Raw genomic sequence first — 16,982 nt, 5'->3', positions numbered from 1 at the left:
ACAACAACAGGCTGCCTGTGAACACACTCTTTAAGTTGAGTCACACACTCCCTCAGACTAGCCCTGCCCTAATGTAGGGGGCTGCTCCCTGGCTGCGATTGGCTCCCCTGGTTGGTCAAAACATCCTCCCATCTGTCTTTAGCCGACTGCTAGAGAGCAGGAGCGGCTTCGCTCCGCCTTCGCCTTCATCCACAGGATTCCCTCGCCCCTCCCGCCCTTCTTTTCCCTCTCTCTCTTCTCTCCACGGTAGTTTTCCTTGCTTTTTCTCTGGCTTGACATGCATATATTCCCCACCCGCCCAGCTCTGGACTTGTTTGTTTAACAGCAGCAAGAGCAGGAGGGAGGGGCGGAGGGGTGTGCTGGAGACACACAGAGAGACAGAGGAACAGAGAGGGAGGAGGGGCGTGAAGCGAGAACAAGAAAAAGCACAAATCGTGAGCCAGCACACGTAGACTGACTGAGTGATTTTTTTTGCCCCCCCCCCCTCCCTCCATCTCTCTCTCTCTGCACACAAAAAATCAGATGAAGCAAAAGAACTTCGTGTAATCCACTTCCTGCATCCTGCTTTTTTTTTTTAGTCCACATTTTTACCCATCAGCCTCTCCCTCTTTTTCCTATTTTTAGATTTGAGACTATCCAAAAATTCCACTTTGCTTATCCAAGATCAGAGCTGTTCCGTCAACCTTGGGCCGTACCGTAAATAATTTAGTTGAAAGGACTCGCACTCGGCAGCTCATGCATTTTCAACATATCAGTTAAATCTGTCCAGGCGTGGGACCAAACTATTTTTAGGGAAAACAAATCAGGACTCACAGCTACTAGACAGCTTAAAGGAAAGAGCTGCACTGTAATGTAGTTTTGTTTTTTGGTTAATGATAGTTATTGTTGATGATAATGACAGATTACTGTAGGAGAGGATAATCAGCCTCAGGTATGTGCATATGTATCCTTGTGGCTTTAGTGGAGGGCACAGGGCCCAGAACAGGGTGTTATCAAGACTCCTCAGCTGTTTTGTGGGAAACAGCTCTGATGTCATGTGAACCACACAGGATATGACCAGGATCTAATGGTGCCTAGAGAGAACGTGCAGACTGTGACGGACAAACAGAAGAAACTTCCCCCTCGACGCGCTTACCGTCACTGCTCTCAAATCAATGTACTCCCAAAGTACACGCACACTCACCAACCACGCAGCATCAGTTTACCTAAGAATGAATGCCTCCACATACACCCCCCCTCATACACACAAGCCTTTAAAGCGCAGTGCACCATACTACAGCACATCATCCGACATGTTCTCAGTATTTCTTTACATTGTCAGACAAAGGCACTTTTGTTTGCCCCTTTGCAGCATCTGGCACATGTGTGACATGCCCAAGTATTTGCGAGTATTTATTGGCTCCAGCATCTTATCAGACGCTTTCACAGAGTCCCACAAACGGTCAGATCCACTGTGGTCTTTGAGTAAAACAACCTTCTCCTTGAATTGATGTTTGTTTAGCTTGTATGAAGCCAATCCTGTCTACTCTTTTGTTTCTTCAGTGGGCGAGTCTTCTTCATAGCTGAATAACAGGTAAACTGTTCATATTCAGAAGGAACAATTAATAACTCTGAAACTTGACCGTCATTATTTCATTTACAAAAGGCATTTTTTGAAGCAGGGTATCCTGACTTGTATTCTAGGAAAAACATTAATACAGAATAGCCACGCCCACCCTATGAGCTCTGCAAATTAGTCCCAGTGGATGTGTTTACAACTTCAATGAAACGCAACAATCCCTGTGGTCATAAAAACAACAACATGAGAGTGGTTACATCTAATCCGATGATCTCTTTTTTTGCAACTCTTAAATTAAGGTGAGACCTAAATAAGACCTTTTATACATTTAATAAAATCCAACTGGGACACAAAATTGTGAAAATCCAAACAATGACTGTGTAGTTTTTCTTATCTGACCCCAAAGGAGCCAGAACGCCTTCAGCACGTCACCCTTTGTCTCCTCACACCCTTTTATATGTAAATGACGTTTCAGAGTCATAAACCTTCTGCTCGCTTTCAATGCCTGATTAGTTCATCCTGCTTGTTTTGGTACATTTGATTAGCTGACAGTAAAAGTACTCACAGAAATTCTGCTGTAAGGAAAACATGTTGCGACTTGTTCATTCAAACTAATTTATTACAATCACGAATTAATTTTAACTGGCTGGACTTAAAAGACTAGTCAGCTGTTTGGCAGGCAGCCAGTGCTCTAAGAAAGCTCTGTTCAAGCTTACTGTATGTATCATTTATAGTTGGCAGCAAATTGAGCATTACATGCTACCATTATCACTTTCCCCATACAAGTGTACTGTTTCGTGATAACAGAAACATCTTTCTTTAAGTACCCTCAAACACTTATTTTGAAATGAAACTTTAACTAGACTAAAAAAACAAAACAAAAATAAATAAATAAAACTTGTTAAGGAAATAAGGGTTTGCTTCAGCTAGTTAACATGAGTAGCTAGTTTTCTTTACAGATGAACTGACTCGTGACTGTGACTGTTGAAAAACTGGCTTGAACCAGCCGGCACCAGGCGGGTCAACTTGTTTTCCTTACTGGTTCATGATAAGCCTGATTACCCATGATCAACACTTCCAAGTGCATCAAGAACAATTCACTGAATGGTTGATAAGCAAATTAAATTACATCCGTGGATTGCTGGCTTGTTTAGAGAACAAAGAACCCTCCTCAAAAGTAATTTGACCAAGAAAATCCTTTTTTTGTAGTTTTTAGTAGCAGTGAGTATTGATTACTTCTATACTTGTCCCTTGTTAGTTACTGTGCTTTATGTTCTTTTTCTAAAGTGTTACCAGTGTGGCAGATGGCCGTCAGACAAATGAAGTGTGCACTCATTTGTTTTTATCATGTAATGTGATGAGAAGCAGCAAGAGCGCTGGTTCTGTTTTCTCAGAACAACTAGTCAAACTGATAAAAGAGAGACTGCTGTCATTTACTTCACATTTACTTGACACCCATTTAGCACACTGATGATTATTATTAATATTTATTACTATATTATTTATTGTTTTATTGCTTTATTATTTTGATTATTTGCTCACAGTGATCAATATCAGTGAATACAATCATCTCAGAATGCTCTGATGAGAAAATCATACATAAACATGATTACAGATGTTAAAGCTTGAAGTCGTCATATATCAGCACATTAGCACACACACACACACACACACACACACACACACACACACACACACACACACACACACACACACACACACACACACACACACACACAGTATATTGTTGCCCAGAACAGCCACTTTCATGATTAAAGCATGGTGAGAGGTGCAGCTGGTGCTAAGGAGGGGTGAAACTGACAACTGACAGTGCTATAGTGTGGGCTGTGGGTGTGTTAGTGGGGTTTAATGGATGAGAAGGATCTTTTCAATAAAGATTAAACTGTGTTTCAATGGCTAACACACACACACACACACACACACACACACACACACACACACACACACACACACACACACACACACACACACACACACACACACACACACATTTAATGTAGCGGTTCTCAGATATTTTAGCATGCCACACATTGGAAGGCAAAAATTCGAGGCCCCCAAACTCGACAGGTTTTATTTTATCTAACTGTCATCTGATTGTTACCTGTCCGCGGTCACTCTGCATCCCACCAGCAGAACTGTTGATTCCGCTGGTTTAATGCTATTGAAATACTCACTAATACCATGCACTCCTCTGTGTTTGTATCCCCTGCGTCTGCAAGTGATGTCGAGAGAAACTCACTGACAACTAAAAGGCTAAATCCTTTCAGTATGTATAGGCTAACATGTACAACGTGCAGAACAGTATGTACTACTGTGTTTGGCACACAGTTACTGTAATGGCATTGTCGCAATCATCTTATAAGCAAATCCGACTTCACCTGTGCACATGAGCTGGTGAAAAACACTGCGACTTTCACTTCCCACTATCAGTTTTCTTTTGCTGCTGGCACAAAATGTTTTGAAGAACTGCCAGCTAACAGGGACTCGAGCTACATCGACACACAAACTTATGGGGACAAACAAAACACCAGCACACTAAGCTTAACAGTGCAGTGGTTAGGAATTTAAAAAATGATCGACCAGCAGTTGTGAAACAGAGGAAGTGAAATTCTTTTACTATAGCACCTAACATCTGCCTTAGTTAGTGGAATAATCTACTGATTATACTGAAAGTTATACATTTATATCAGTGGAATAAAAACAAATTGTTGGATTTTAGAAGATGGTGACTGGCTCCCTAATATTTCTCCCAGGTAACCACGACACGCTGAGCTATACTGCACAACTTTTAGAAACTTTTGAGGTCAGCATGTAGATGGGGTCAACCGTGTTTGTGTGGTGATCAAGTGGCAACCCGGGCATTAACCACCAGCTGAGAGGATGCCGCACCAGCCTCCAGGGTTCAGCGCCATGCCGGCTCCAGATGGCTGCTCTGTGGCACAGTGCGTTGGTGATGCGACGAAGATCCATCTGTGCTGCTCAGAAAAAGAGCCACCATATTGGTTCAGCACTCCTGACGACATGAGTCATGCTAATCATGTCATGAGTGCGCTAGTCCAGATTAGAATCGGAGACGAGCAGATGGAGAAGGTGGCTTGTTTCCTTATGTTCACACCCACGGCGCCACTAAACTTAAAATCTAAATCTGTACTCGGTGTTTCAAAGAGGAGAAAGAATAAGGATTTGTTTGTGTCAGAATATTGATTTGGGGGGGGGGGGGGGGGGGGGGGGGGGGATCCCCTTTCACGGAAAGGCTAAAAATCTCCTTTTGTTTAAAGTGACATTTTCTGTGGAACGGTTCAGGAGTTTCAGTTCAGCAAAAGCCAATGAGTGCTGCAGCCACAAAAACCACTGATGAGTAATCACACTGTTCAAAACAAAAGCCAGTGGTTTTCACGATTTTTGTGTTGTTGTTGTTTTTTTAAAGTGATTTTTAAATTTCAGACACAGGCCACAGTCGTGTAGTTGTGTATCGCTCTGTATCAGCCTATTGATGGGCTGGGAACCTGTTTAAGGTGTACCCTGCCGCCTCGTGACCCTAAGCTGGATAAGCAGTTAAGAAAAATAATGAATGGATGAAGCTTTGCTAAGCCCCTCCTTAGAACGCCCACAGCTTGCAGAACAAGAGGAAATATTGTTACACTGTGCCTATGGAGACGACAGATAACAGTAGATATCCTCGGAAAATAGAGGAGGGTGTCTTGTTTTCTTTTTTTTAAGCTAAAAATACAAACGTAGTCATGTTAGATATTTATTAAACAAAGCTGAATCTACTGATTCAGGTCAAATCAGAGTGTGTGGTGAACTTCCAAAGAGAAATGTCCATATTTCATTAACTGGACTTTTATCCAAGGGCTGAAGGGCTTTTCATTTTTTATGATGTTTGACTTAAATCTTCTCACCTATTCCCTAATCCCACAGTACGTCCACAGTAGACAGCCCAGTCAGCCACAACATTAAAACCACCTGCCTGATATTATGTAGCCTACTCCCCCCTTGTGTTGCCAGATCAACTCGGGACCTTTGGGGGTGTCCTTTAGTGTTTGTGGTCCTTCAGGTCATGCGGGTTGTGGGGTGAGTTTAGAGATCAGGTCAATGCCTTGGGCTTTGTGTTTGAGGGATTTTCCTGTTGGGGGAGGTTGCAGTTAACATGAGGAGTGTGCATGGTCTGCAGGAATGTTTGGAGGGGATGGTATGTGTTAAAGCAGCATCTACATCAATGCTAGGCCTCGGGGCTTCCCAGCAGAACACCGAATTATCAATGTTATTCCCCTGGTTTTAACCCAGAGGCAGATGGGTGCACATATATTGCTCCTCTTGTACATGACCTTTCTCAGACTTTTCATCGTTTGGTAACTTTCCTCTCTTTTGTTTGACCTTCTCTGTTTTTTGGACTCTGCCTTTGGTTTGCTCACTTTTTTTTTGCCAGCCTGCTTACTTTTCTCCCTTCTATAACAACAACCTGCTCAACAACATTGCTTTCAGTTAAGGTGAACTAGTAGAGCCTCTGTGTGCCTGAGCATCTGCGTCCTGGTTTTCTCAACCGTGGCATTACGAAAGAAAGAAGTTGAACAGCATAAACATTTACATAGGCATCTTTGCTGCCTGCTCAGATAGGGTCGTATGATATAAATGCTACAACAATCCTGACATCTTATACAGTCACAAGGAAGGCAGTAGCTTATCAATGCAAAACAAGCATTCAGGTAAAAGGTGCCTTGGTTTGCATTAGCTAAACAGCAAAAAAAGGAGTTTGAAGAGCTCACCTTTTATAAAACGTTTCTGTGTGGTTATCAACAGATATTTATCAGCAAACTCCTTGAACTATTAAAACCACACACATTCAAACTGTAATTAGCTAAGTGGCGTAATTTTGCGACTGTTTATTTATTTATTTTTTAATGGGTTTTGCTCTGATGAGCTCATCTTGTTTTTGCTTTTTATTTCATTGGACTGCTTATATCATGCTCGACAAACCTAAATATGTGATAAAGGCCACTTGATCACTGAATGTGATACCTGCCGTGGGCTTACTGTTATCAGTTTGTGTCAGGTGGAGTGTGCAAAGCTACTTTTCATACTGGTCACCTACACTTGTCGGTAAAGATGCACAAAGATTAGCAGCTCCTGCATGCTGATGCTTTAGCAGTGCAGTGTGTATCAGATGATCATCTTAGCTTAGCACGCTATCCCATTTAACACTTAAACACAAAATCTAGCAAAGGCCATGAAGATTCTTGGGTACGCATCAATTTCGGCCTGATGATGTTTACTGCAAGAAACAAAGTCTATACTGAATTAAAACATAACTGAGAAATTTCACTTAAAACCACAAATCTGAACTTCCCAGCAACTGCAGAAGTCATCTAACCGTCCAATCACAATGGTGCCAGTTATCATGTATTCACCATATGTGTGTCAAGGGACTCTGTGTCATCTGTACTGTTGCATAAGGAGGAGCCATGGAGGCTCAAAAAATAAACACAGTCTGCTGTTATCGAATTCTGCTCACTGAGTGCGAGTGTGTAAACTCAACAAAGCTATTTTAAATGAGACGAAACGGTGCGGCTCAATTTTACATCAGCAAAAGTCACTTAAGAGCCAACTGTGAAGTCGTACTCAAGAGTCTGCAGAGATCGGGTTACTACAAGTCTGAGCCACAAGCGCCACACACCATGACCTTGAGGGCTTTCACACACTACCTGAATGCTGAGTATACTAAAGCATTTTTTTTACAATCAGACCATTAAATAAACTATTAAAATAATTAACTTATTTAACATAGAAAATGTGAGCTCCTCCTTACAGTTGAAAAGCTTTTGAAAAGATATTGAATATTTTTACTTGTTTAAAAACTGAACTGACAATAAATAAGTTGCCAAAGTTGTAAAGCTCATTAATCAAAGGCCCAAATCAAGTAATTCCACAATTTATTACCCAATCCTGAAAACCCACCCTTAGATATTCTATAATGTAGTTAATATATGTAGCAGTAAACTCCAAAACTCAATAAATAATTTTTTTTTATTCACAGTTACTAAAACGCCTGCTGCATTCAGCTACCGCAAAGCAAACCTGCTGCTTAATTTGGAATCAAGCAATGATCTAATACAATCAATTTTAAAGAAAAATATTAATGGAAACAATATCCCAAATTACAGTTTTTGTGCTGTATATTTGTATATTGTTAAAAATGAGTGCGAGCTAATTGTGTTTATTAAAAAAAACATAGAATATAAACAAACAAATTATCAGAATACATTTTTTAAACTGCCGCATTTAAAATGTTTCTAAATAAGGTTATAATTACAATAACATAGAACTGGTGTATGACTATCATAAAAACATTTCTGTTTTGAGGTTTTTTCTTTACTTTCAACTTAATATTTTCTTTTTGTTTGTTAAAACACAGCTGTTGCTATAATCAGCCAAAGCTTTTGCCTTTTTAAATCAATAATTAATTTTCTGTCCACTGAATTTAATTCCCTGCTGCCACCTATCACTTTTTGCGTTGTTGTTAATGATCCGAATAAGAATCGCTGTCAGTAAGTATTTTACTAGATTTTCAAAAAGTACTCAGTACTGAAGAAACCTCTGGACTCATGTATCCACATGACATCTAAAACAGATAAAAGCAGCAGCTAACTGCACTCTCATAATTGGCCTTTACGTTTGAAGGAGTGGGCAACAATTAGCTTGTATGTTGCACATTACAAGCTGGTGTCTAATGGCAGAGCACCATTAGGATGCTGCACAGCCTCCACTTAGTGATTCTTGTCAACTGCAATAGGCAATTATCTGCGGTGACTCAGAAACAAGGATGGCAGGGAGTTGAGATGAATGCTTCATTCATCATTGGTACATTAGTTTGAGAAGTTGTTTGCATGTGGTGAAGCCATGTGCACAAGGGGAAAAGAGGAATGAATTCACGATGATAATATTAATAATAATAATAATAATAAAGAAAGAGGGAAAATGTCACACTCATAAAGATGAAAAGAGACGGGGAGTACAGGGTGTGACTCACTGCGTGGGCAGCCGTGTTCTCGCTTAGCTGCATGAGAGTTGGGCTCTTTTTTGGCTTCCTGGGTTTGGGGGTTCGCTCAGCGTGACTTCTCTGGCCTTCCTGTGAGTCCACACGGCTGCTCATGTCTTCCCCCACGCTGCCTGAACTGCTACCGCTGCTCGACGGGACGTTCTCCTTGTTGGTGTCTCCTGTGACGGAAGGCGCTCTGTTGTCAGACGAAAAGGAAAAGGGTGAGGAAATAAGACATCTGCCTTCCATCGGACTCTCTCTGCTCGCCTTGCTCGGTTTTAAATCAGATTAACAACGGATGAAATGCTTCTGGAAACCAAATGCCCAAGGTCATCCCGATGCCTTTTTTATATGTTCTCAAGCAGCTAATGTGCTGTTTAGTGTTTGTGCTAAGTCTATTTACTGTCCTGTCTTATTAACATTTTCTGCTGTTGAGACACTCCCCAAAATCCACGTGCCGCTGATCTCTCAGACTCCACCAGGTCTTCATCAACAAGGATTAGCTTCTTACTGGAATGATACCAGTTATTATGACTGCGCACTAAAGCTCTCCCCACAGAACAAAACTTCACCACTGTTTACTGAAACTGAAACATCAACTGAAAGTATCATTGTAGTATCCCTGCAGGGAGCCTCTGAGGTCAGGCTTCCATAATAAAAGTGGGCGCCACAATGGTGGAGTGGTTAGCATTGTTGCCTCACAGCAGGGAGGTCCCTGGTTTCGAGTTTGCTTGTTCTCCCTGTGCCTGCGTGGGTTGCCTCCGGGTACTCCGGCTTCCTCCCGCAGTCCAAAGACATACAGGCTGAGTAAACTAGTGATTTTAAATTGACCATGTATGTGAGGCAGAGGCTGTATGAATGTGTGGTTAAAGTGCTTTGAGTGGTCAGTACGGCAAGAAAATGGTTATATAAATGCAAGTAAATTACAATTCTTTTGCTTTAAGATGATAAATGAGCAGAAGCACGATGTAGTGCTTCCACTATGAAGGCCAGTTGCACTCACTTTCTGCAGGTAACATCGATTACCACCTTCATGATTATGCCACGCCCACGGTACCTGTTTTTTTCCCTGTGCTTCTGGCCCTCCTCCTGATGCTGCTGCTCTCTTTGGTGCCTACGTCTCTGTCTCGCTGTTAGTGTCACCCTTGAAGGGCACGGGGTCGATTCGTGGGTGTCTGAATGTTGATCCTCTAAGGGGTTCACATCAAAGAGGTGCTGCTCCACTGCTGAGCGTATGGTCCTGTCCAGAAAACTTCAGGGAGCAACACAATGAGTAGATAAGGAAATGCACCATTTTACGCTCTTCACTGTTTCATAAGAGCTTTTACTTTTTCTTTTTCTTTTAAGCAGAAATATACCTACTTTACCACATCAGGTCTGCAGTGGACGGGGGAGAGGTGGTTACTGAAAGAAAAACAAGAAGGGAAGCTTAATGCTACAGAAACAAGTGGTCACATAGGTCACTGAGCAACACTGAAAATCCCCCGAGGCTCACGTTGTGGCCTTTGGTGATCAAGTGCATGGGTGAGTGGTAAACTCAGCTGCGTTCAGAGCTTAAGTGGATCCTTGGGGAGCAAAGTGGCTGGCTTCCATAGCTACCAGTAAGTCCAGCAGCAGAGTACACGGTCATGGACCTTTATACTGATCTCTGACTTCATTTCGGTTTTATTTTTAACGCCCTCTGTTTTTTAAATACTTGTAGGGTAAAGCAATAGGATTGTAAACTATATGCAGCATGAAATGTGTCTGTAACCTGTGTAAGTACCTGGATTCAACTGAATGCTTGTAGAAAAAAACATAACACCACTGTTACATCACCACTGCTTAAACATCTTTAAAAGGTTTTATTCAGACTTCTGAAAATATTTAGATGTTTCAGTATTTTCCCTCCTACAAAGTCTAACTGAGAAAAAACAAGTAAATAAAAAATCTCAAACATTATCTTTTGTGACCGTAGGGTTAGGATGTAAAGGGTCATTTTCTCACATTTTATAGGTTACAAGGTGAATGAGTTTTTTGCTCAAACAGCTCCTCAGTTTAGCTGCTTAAAGTAATTAACATCTGATGTATTTTTTTATTACCAGAAGCATGAAAGGGTTTTAAGTGGTTTCTTTTTGGCCTTTTTTTTTTTTAAACATATTTAGCTAAGTGTTAGATCTTAATTATATTAACACATTACTCTTGTGACTAAGTTGGCACAGCAAAAGAAAAATCCACTCTCCTCAGGAAGTTGCTTTGGCCTTGACCAACTGATCGACATCATGTCTGCTTTTCCTGGACTGCAGCTTCCTCAACATGTATGAGGGTGACCTCAAACGAAATCTTCCATAAACAGTGGTGCTGACAGTAATAACAACTGGAAATGGGATCGCTGATGAAAGACGAGATAATAATGGCATGATGGTGTACTGTGAAGGTGACTGTGGTGGAGCTGTGTAACATGCCACAGGGATGTACTGATATTACCAAATCTATAACAAATCTATAAGGCAGGATGCCGGGCCGGGTTAAAAGCAACCCTGCTGCACTGTGTAATAGTAACAAAGTTGTAAAGTACTCACAAGTATAAGGAATTCAAATAATCCACATGGGTTTTTTAAAATCTTCTGTTTCTCTACTCACAAATACAAATTCCTGAAAACAAAATCACATTTCTCTTCAGTGCAGTTTCATTTTTAACGGAGGGAAAAACAGAACGGGGAAGTTGTGACAGGAGCAGAAACTGAACGCCTTGGTTATATCATGTTAAGAAAATTGCTACCGTGTAACAAATCTGCAACAAGTTAAAGGGATGGTTGATTCAGTGGCTGTCACATTTTGAACATTCAATCTATACTAAAGCCTAAAATACGACAGACGTTTCTAGAGCTGTCTACAACTTTCTAGGGCTGTGGCCCATGCGAAAGGCAGGCGGGGGGTAAAAGGTGATAAGACAGTCAATTACATATTTGGTCTATGACTTGATGACTGTCATAATTCAAGAAACATTTATGGCACTCTGACTAACAAACCAAGGCCATGCTCTATGTTGCAAATATAGCACCATGACAGTAGATCCTGGCTTTTTTTTAGCTTGCGGCTGCTTACAATAAAAAAGTTGTGTACTACTGTCTGTTCATCCTGGACCATGACTTCAGCTTGAACTGTTTCCATGCGCTCTCCCATGAGAAAAAGATCCAGATTTAGATCTACAGGAAGCTAGGAAAAATGTATTTATATCTAAATGATCCTGTGACTCTCAGATTCACCTCGGGATACGATAGAGCCAACCAATGGAGTAACACATGATTATTTGTCTTCTTTTAACCTAAAAAAACTAAATATGGATCAGAAATTAAAACCATACACAGTGGGCTGTACTCCAGTTAACAATTCAGCAAAAAACATTCCATCCATATTGGTTTTTAGACATTAGTCTAAACATTTAGACATTTAGGCTTAGCATCACTACCTACAAAAGATTTTGGTTCCTGAATATCTAGCAGCTATAGTCGAGCCAAATAGTCTTTTGGTTGGCACATGATATAAGAAGTGTGGCGGTTTTCTGAGGAAGATGGCATCACTTCCCAGAGAGCGTACTGCCCCACTGACTTGGTTTCAGCTGAAGAGGTAACTGTAAAACCACTGTGGTATGTGACGGGATGGCTGTCTGGTGAGTAATAAAAACAGTCTTAGTCATGAACTCTGGGAAAAATAGACCTGAGGGGCAACACGGACGACTCGTTACATCACAAGCGTAACAGGAACATCACTGACAGGATATGAATGGGCAAAGTTACCAATCCTTTCTAGAAAGTACTCTAACATATAAAACTCCGCCAAAAAGCCCAGGTAAACGGCAGATTAACAAAGTGAGTGTGAAATTTCACTGCCTAGCTGTAAAAACGTACACCGAGAGTCACTTTTGTTGTTACTCTATCACTACGGCATGAGTGTTTTATCTTCAAACAAACTTGATACCGTTTGTTTTAGTTCTACTATTTTTAGCTTTACACCTGAAGAGTGATGGAGACCAAGTTGCATGTCAGCTAACAGTTGTCTTATTCAGGTTTGTTCCAGTTACTTATGACGGAAACAAGACGACCTTAAATGTTTATGCAGCACCAAGGTGTCTTACACTTTAACATGCGTTCAAGTGGTAACCAGTTTTTGAGCCTAAAATTAGACTGGCATTTTGTGACTGAGGGTGGGAATTACAGGGTAACTCAATACAGCGCCCATGACTGTGTTTAAAGTGCCTGTGTATCGATAACTGATACACAAGAGGAAGTGATAATGATGCATTAATGAAGATGTCCGTGAAGGTTCTCATTCATCCAGATCATGGTAGTCTTGAAAAAGAAGGAAACTGGACTTTGTTTGAGTTTGTGAAGACGTTTCACCTCTCAAGAAGGTTTCTTCACGGTGGTTCCACCCTTAACCCCGCTGATGGTAATGATCCTCGCCTTTTTTCACACCTTGGCTCATGGGATGACTCACGTGATCAATAGTGATCCATTGACCTGTTCCAAAGGGATTAAATACCTGGGACTCGTCCACCATTAGAAGCCTCTTGGATGAGAGGTGAAATGCCTTCACAAACTTAAAATACTAATACTAATAAATTCTTAAGAATAAATAAATTTGTTTATGAAATGTCCTTCTTTTCTGGCTGGTGATACTGACTGACTGGCCATTCTCATGTCTGTGCAATAAATATGAAGCCACACCCTATAAAGATAGGGTCAAAAGGGCAAACATCTATGCTGGCTCTGGTGACACAATACAAAGCTGTGGTTTCATCATGCATTATGGGCTCACTGTTTCTTGTCCAAACGCTGTAATCCTCGAGGTCTTATCATTCAAGAAAAATTCTTTAGCTTTCTACTTTATAAACAGGCATGAGAACAGTACAAGTCTTCTTTATCTTGATAAAAACAAACATTATTTTATAAAATCCTAAAGAAATATAGTTCCAGGCAGACTCAAAACATTAATTTGGACTTCCAATTTTATAGCGTCTGTAAGATTTGCTGAACTTTTAAGTCTGGTCTGTGACGATATGACAGGTCTTCTCATTTTAATTCCCCTATTGTGCATTTTCTTTGTGTTTAAAAAGCCAACAGGGCAACTCTTTGTTGTAGAAAAGCTTAAGGACTGCTGAATTTAATTGCTTCACCCTGGACCCCCTAACTAAGAAAACTGCATTGCAAATAACAGTAAGACCAAAATAATGTGTTTCTCTAGTCAGTGGTTGTTTTGGTGTTTCAAAGTCAACAGGTCTTTAAGGCGTAAAAAGTGGGAACGGAACAACTCCAAAGCTTTCCCAGCTGAAGCTTATGCCAGTTAAATCCCGGCACTGTGTAACCGGGAACGTTCGCTCAGGTAATCCAGTATTACACCACAGTCAGATGTTAGCCAGGACCTTCAGAGGCTCTTGGCAAATCAAAACATAAAATAAAATAAAATAAAATAAAATAAATACATCAATCTGTGATCCAGTTTGACTGGGCTGAGGTTAACCAACTAAGTGGCAGTCTGAGAGCCTTTGTATGTGACAGACTGCATGTAGACCTCAGCAGACAGCTCAGCTGTGCTTCCAACTAGATGTGTGTATGTGACAGTGTACAAGTAGGAAATGGAGTTACTCACAATGAACGTGAGCATGAAAAGTAAATAAGAGGTTGCTCATGACAAGTGAGTGGGGATGGGAAGAGTTTATAGGTGATCTGTGTCATTTAGAGATACACAGAGAGAAACAACACTGCTGCAACTAAAGATTACTGTCACCATCAGTTATCTCTAAATTGTTATCCTGACTTTTAAAAGAAACATTGCTGAGAAAGGAAAATCCTCACACTTAGGAGGATAAAACTATTCAAGATTTTTTACTGGCATGAATTAATACGAGGAAGCTGGTGCAAAATATTTGCCAGCATTAAATATACTTTAAAAAAGAGTCCACGTATGTATTCATTATCTGTAATCAGCACATCATCTATGAACACGGTGTCTTTTGCTGTGTCCTCTACTTGGCCGGTGTTTCTGACAACGTGCTGCCTCTGCCACAATAACCAAACAGTGTTGAGCAAACTGTTGCATGTGCATGCTGCCCTGCTGTCCCTCTCACCAGCAGCTTCATTGTTTCTGATGATAATGCATTGAGGCAGCACGCAGCCACTTCCCCCACACCTCCGATCAAAAACAACACAGTCTGTCCCCATCCTGCCTGCTTTCTAACACATATACAGGAGGCCTACCTCATGTAGAAAGGAGATACTGGTCTGTCTTCATCTTGGGAGCTGAAATATGAAAACAAACAGACTTAATTAGCGTGCAGGATGTGCAAAGTCCTGTGAGATCAAAACATTACATTTCCCCACACAACAGTAGATTTCCCTGCAGCTAAAAAAAAAGGACATGCACAAGACTGGCTTTTGTCTGCAGAATAATGGCCATGCAGTGCTACAGATCAGTGCCTTTGTGGAACTTGTCTCGGGTAATTATTATGAACCAAGAGAACTATGTGCTGCTCTGGAATATAGGCTGAGCTGCTACTGATGCTGCTTCATGTATGCCAGAAACACATGATGAAATTATGCAACAATAAGAGGAACTCAATCTTGGCACTAATTTTGAGGTTGCTTAACTTTTTCATATCCTAGTTAAAAAATTTCACAATCGCCTGGTTTTGTTTGCCTAAGCAGAGCTCAGTTCTTTATTATCTGAGACAAGGAAAGAAAAAAAAAAGATTGGTACAAATACGTGAACTGTTGTAATGTTAAACCTTTAAAAAATCAAAAAGTGCTGACAGATCTCAGTAAGGTTTCTGTATGTTCATTATATTTAGTATGAGACTTTTTAAATAAATAAAACTGAACCTGTGATTCATCAACTTTACAAATTAATCAACAATTTTCAAGAAATTAGGGAGACAAAGAGGCATGTTTTCAGTTTAAAACACTGTGTGACTTATTACTACTTTTTATAAAACTGTTAGGACTTTATTTGGATGTTTCTGTAAGAAGATAGTAGCTGTGTAAGCAACTCTTACAGTGCTTTATATTTAGATCCAAACAACATTTGGACAAAAGGTTTGGTTTACCAAATGCTGACAAAAAACGGAACAGCAGATAGTTTTGTAAGCTTTGGCACTCCAACTGCTTCATAAAATACTTGCAATCCAGTGCAGGCTTTTACTTTGATTTCAAAACAATCAGGTAATTAACTACACAGAGAGTCAGGGAGAAAAATAATGAGTCACTACTTTTACCATCTGATCATCTAATTTTATAAGTTTGAACAAATATGGTTGTTAAAAGCAGGGCACTTGACCTCAGCAGTGTTTACTATGTTTACTCTTTGGGCTTGGATTTCAAGGGCATTTGGGAATTTGCAGGACAACTGCTAACCCGCTCTGCCATCTTACTCACAGTTGCTCTAAACAAACAATTTGACCATAAAATATGGTATTTGTATTCTACTCAGCTCTGTAAAAGGAGTATATTGTATGTACATTACACTATTTATAGTATACTTACACTTTAATTACCTGAACCAGTAGTAACTAGAGCACTTTTGTACTTTTGCTGCTAGTTAGAAGTCAAGCTGTCTCTTAGTTAGTGTTAACAATCATTATTAGATACAACATTGCAATAATTTAATCTAATATGGTAATCTGACATTTAACAGGAAAACTAATTGTTGAACTAATTAATATTACAATATTGGTATAAACATAACCCTTCAACTTGCTGAGTGGTTTTTATAAAAAAAAAAATCATATGCATGCACGCTTCTCCAAAAACCCCCACAAAACTAAACAAAACAAAAAATCTGAGTTTGTGTGGGAAGGAAAACAAAGATGGCAGTCTACACATCTGACAGGTTTAATATGAACATTATTTTGAATTTACAGTGCAAAGAAACGATAATGTGATAGTAAAATAAAAGATAAAGATTAAAGATGTCTCCGTGCTCTCCTTGTGCATGAATACGTTAAGTTCAACGTTATATTTTTAGAGCTGCGTCCACACAGGAAGCAATTTGCAGTGATGTGGTGACCACAAACAGAAGAAAGTGAATGATATTTGGCAACTCCAAGCGACGACGGGCAAAACAACTGCTAGTGATGTAAAGCAGGTCCCGAGATAAATGTTTCTCAACTTCAAGCCGATACAGGGTTACCTAGGCAACCAGATGCTGAAATGCCAGCCAATTACCTACTGTCAGCTTCACAGTCATGTGAAGCGCATTGCTTCAATGTGCGGACGTAGCTGTAGTTACCTAACAGTACATCTCAGGTGATGTTACACAGTAGCATGAATGTCATGAAGTAAATGGTATTATAATGTTACTTTACATAGGAAGTAACTCAATACTATAAAA

General features: G+C 40.3%; 1 protein-coding gene across 9 annotated transcripts in view; it reads right to left on the bottom strand.

Moving 5' to 3' along the window:
* The window catches only part of fam13a (family with sequence similarity 13 member A), a 50,909-nt gene that overhangs the window by 9,153 nt on the left and 24,774 nt on the right, over positions 1-16,982 (bottom strand). For all 9 annotated transcript variants that reach the window (XM_063476116.1, XM_063476117.1, XM_063476119.1 and 6 more), the window contains exons 9-12: positions 14,855-14,896; positions 9,978-10,019; positions 9,673-9,867; positions 8,607-8,811 (exon numbers count right to left, since the gene is read on the bottom strand). In XM_063476116.1, coding sequence (XP_063332186.1) covers positions 8,607-8,811; positions 9,673-9,867; positions 9,978-10,019; positions 14,855-14,896 — 484 coding nt within the window. The remainder of the gene's footprint in view (positions 1-8,606; positions 8,812-9,672; positions 9,868-9,977; positions 10,020-14,854; positions 14,897-16,982) is intronic.

This window comes from Pelmatolapia mariae, linkage group LG6 (genome assembly GCF_036321145.2).
Source record: "Pelmatolapia mariae isolate MD_Pm_ZW linkage group LG6, Pm_UMD_F_2, whole genome shotgun sequence".
NCBI lineage: Eukaryota > Metazoa > Chordata > Actinopteri > Cichliformes > Cichlidae > Pelmatolapia > Pelmatolapia mariae.
The sequence above is the reverse complement of the archived record's forward strand: the minus strand, read 5'-3'. Positions and strand labels throughout refer to the sequence as shown.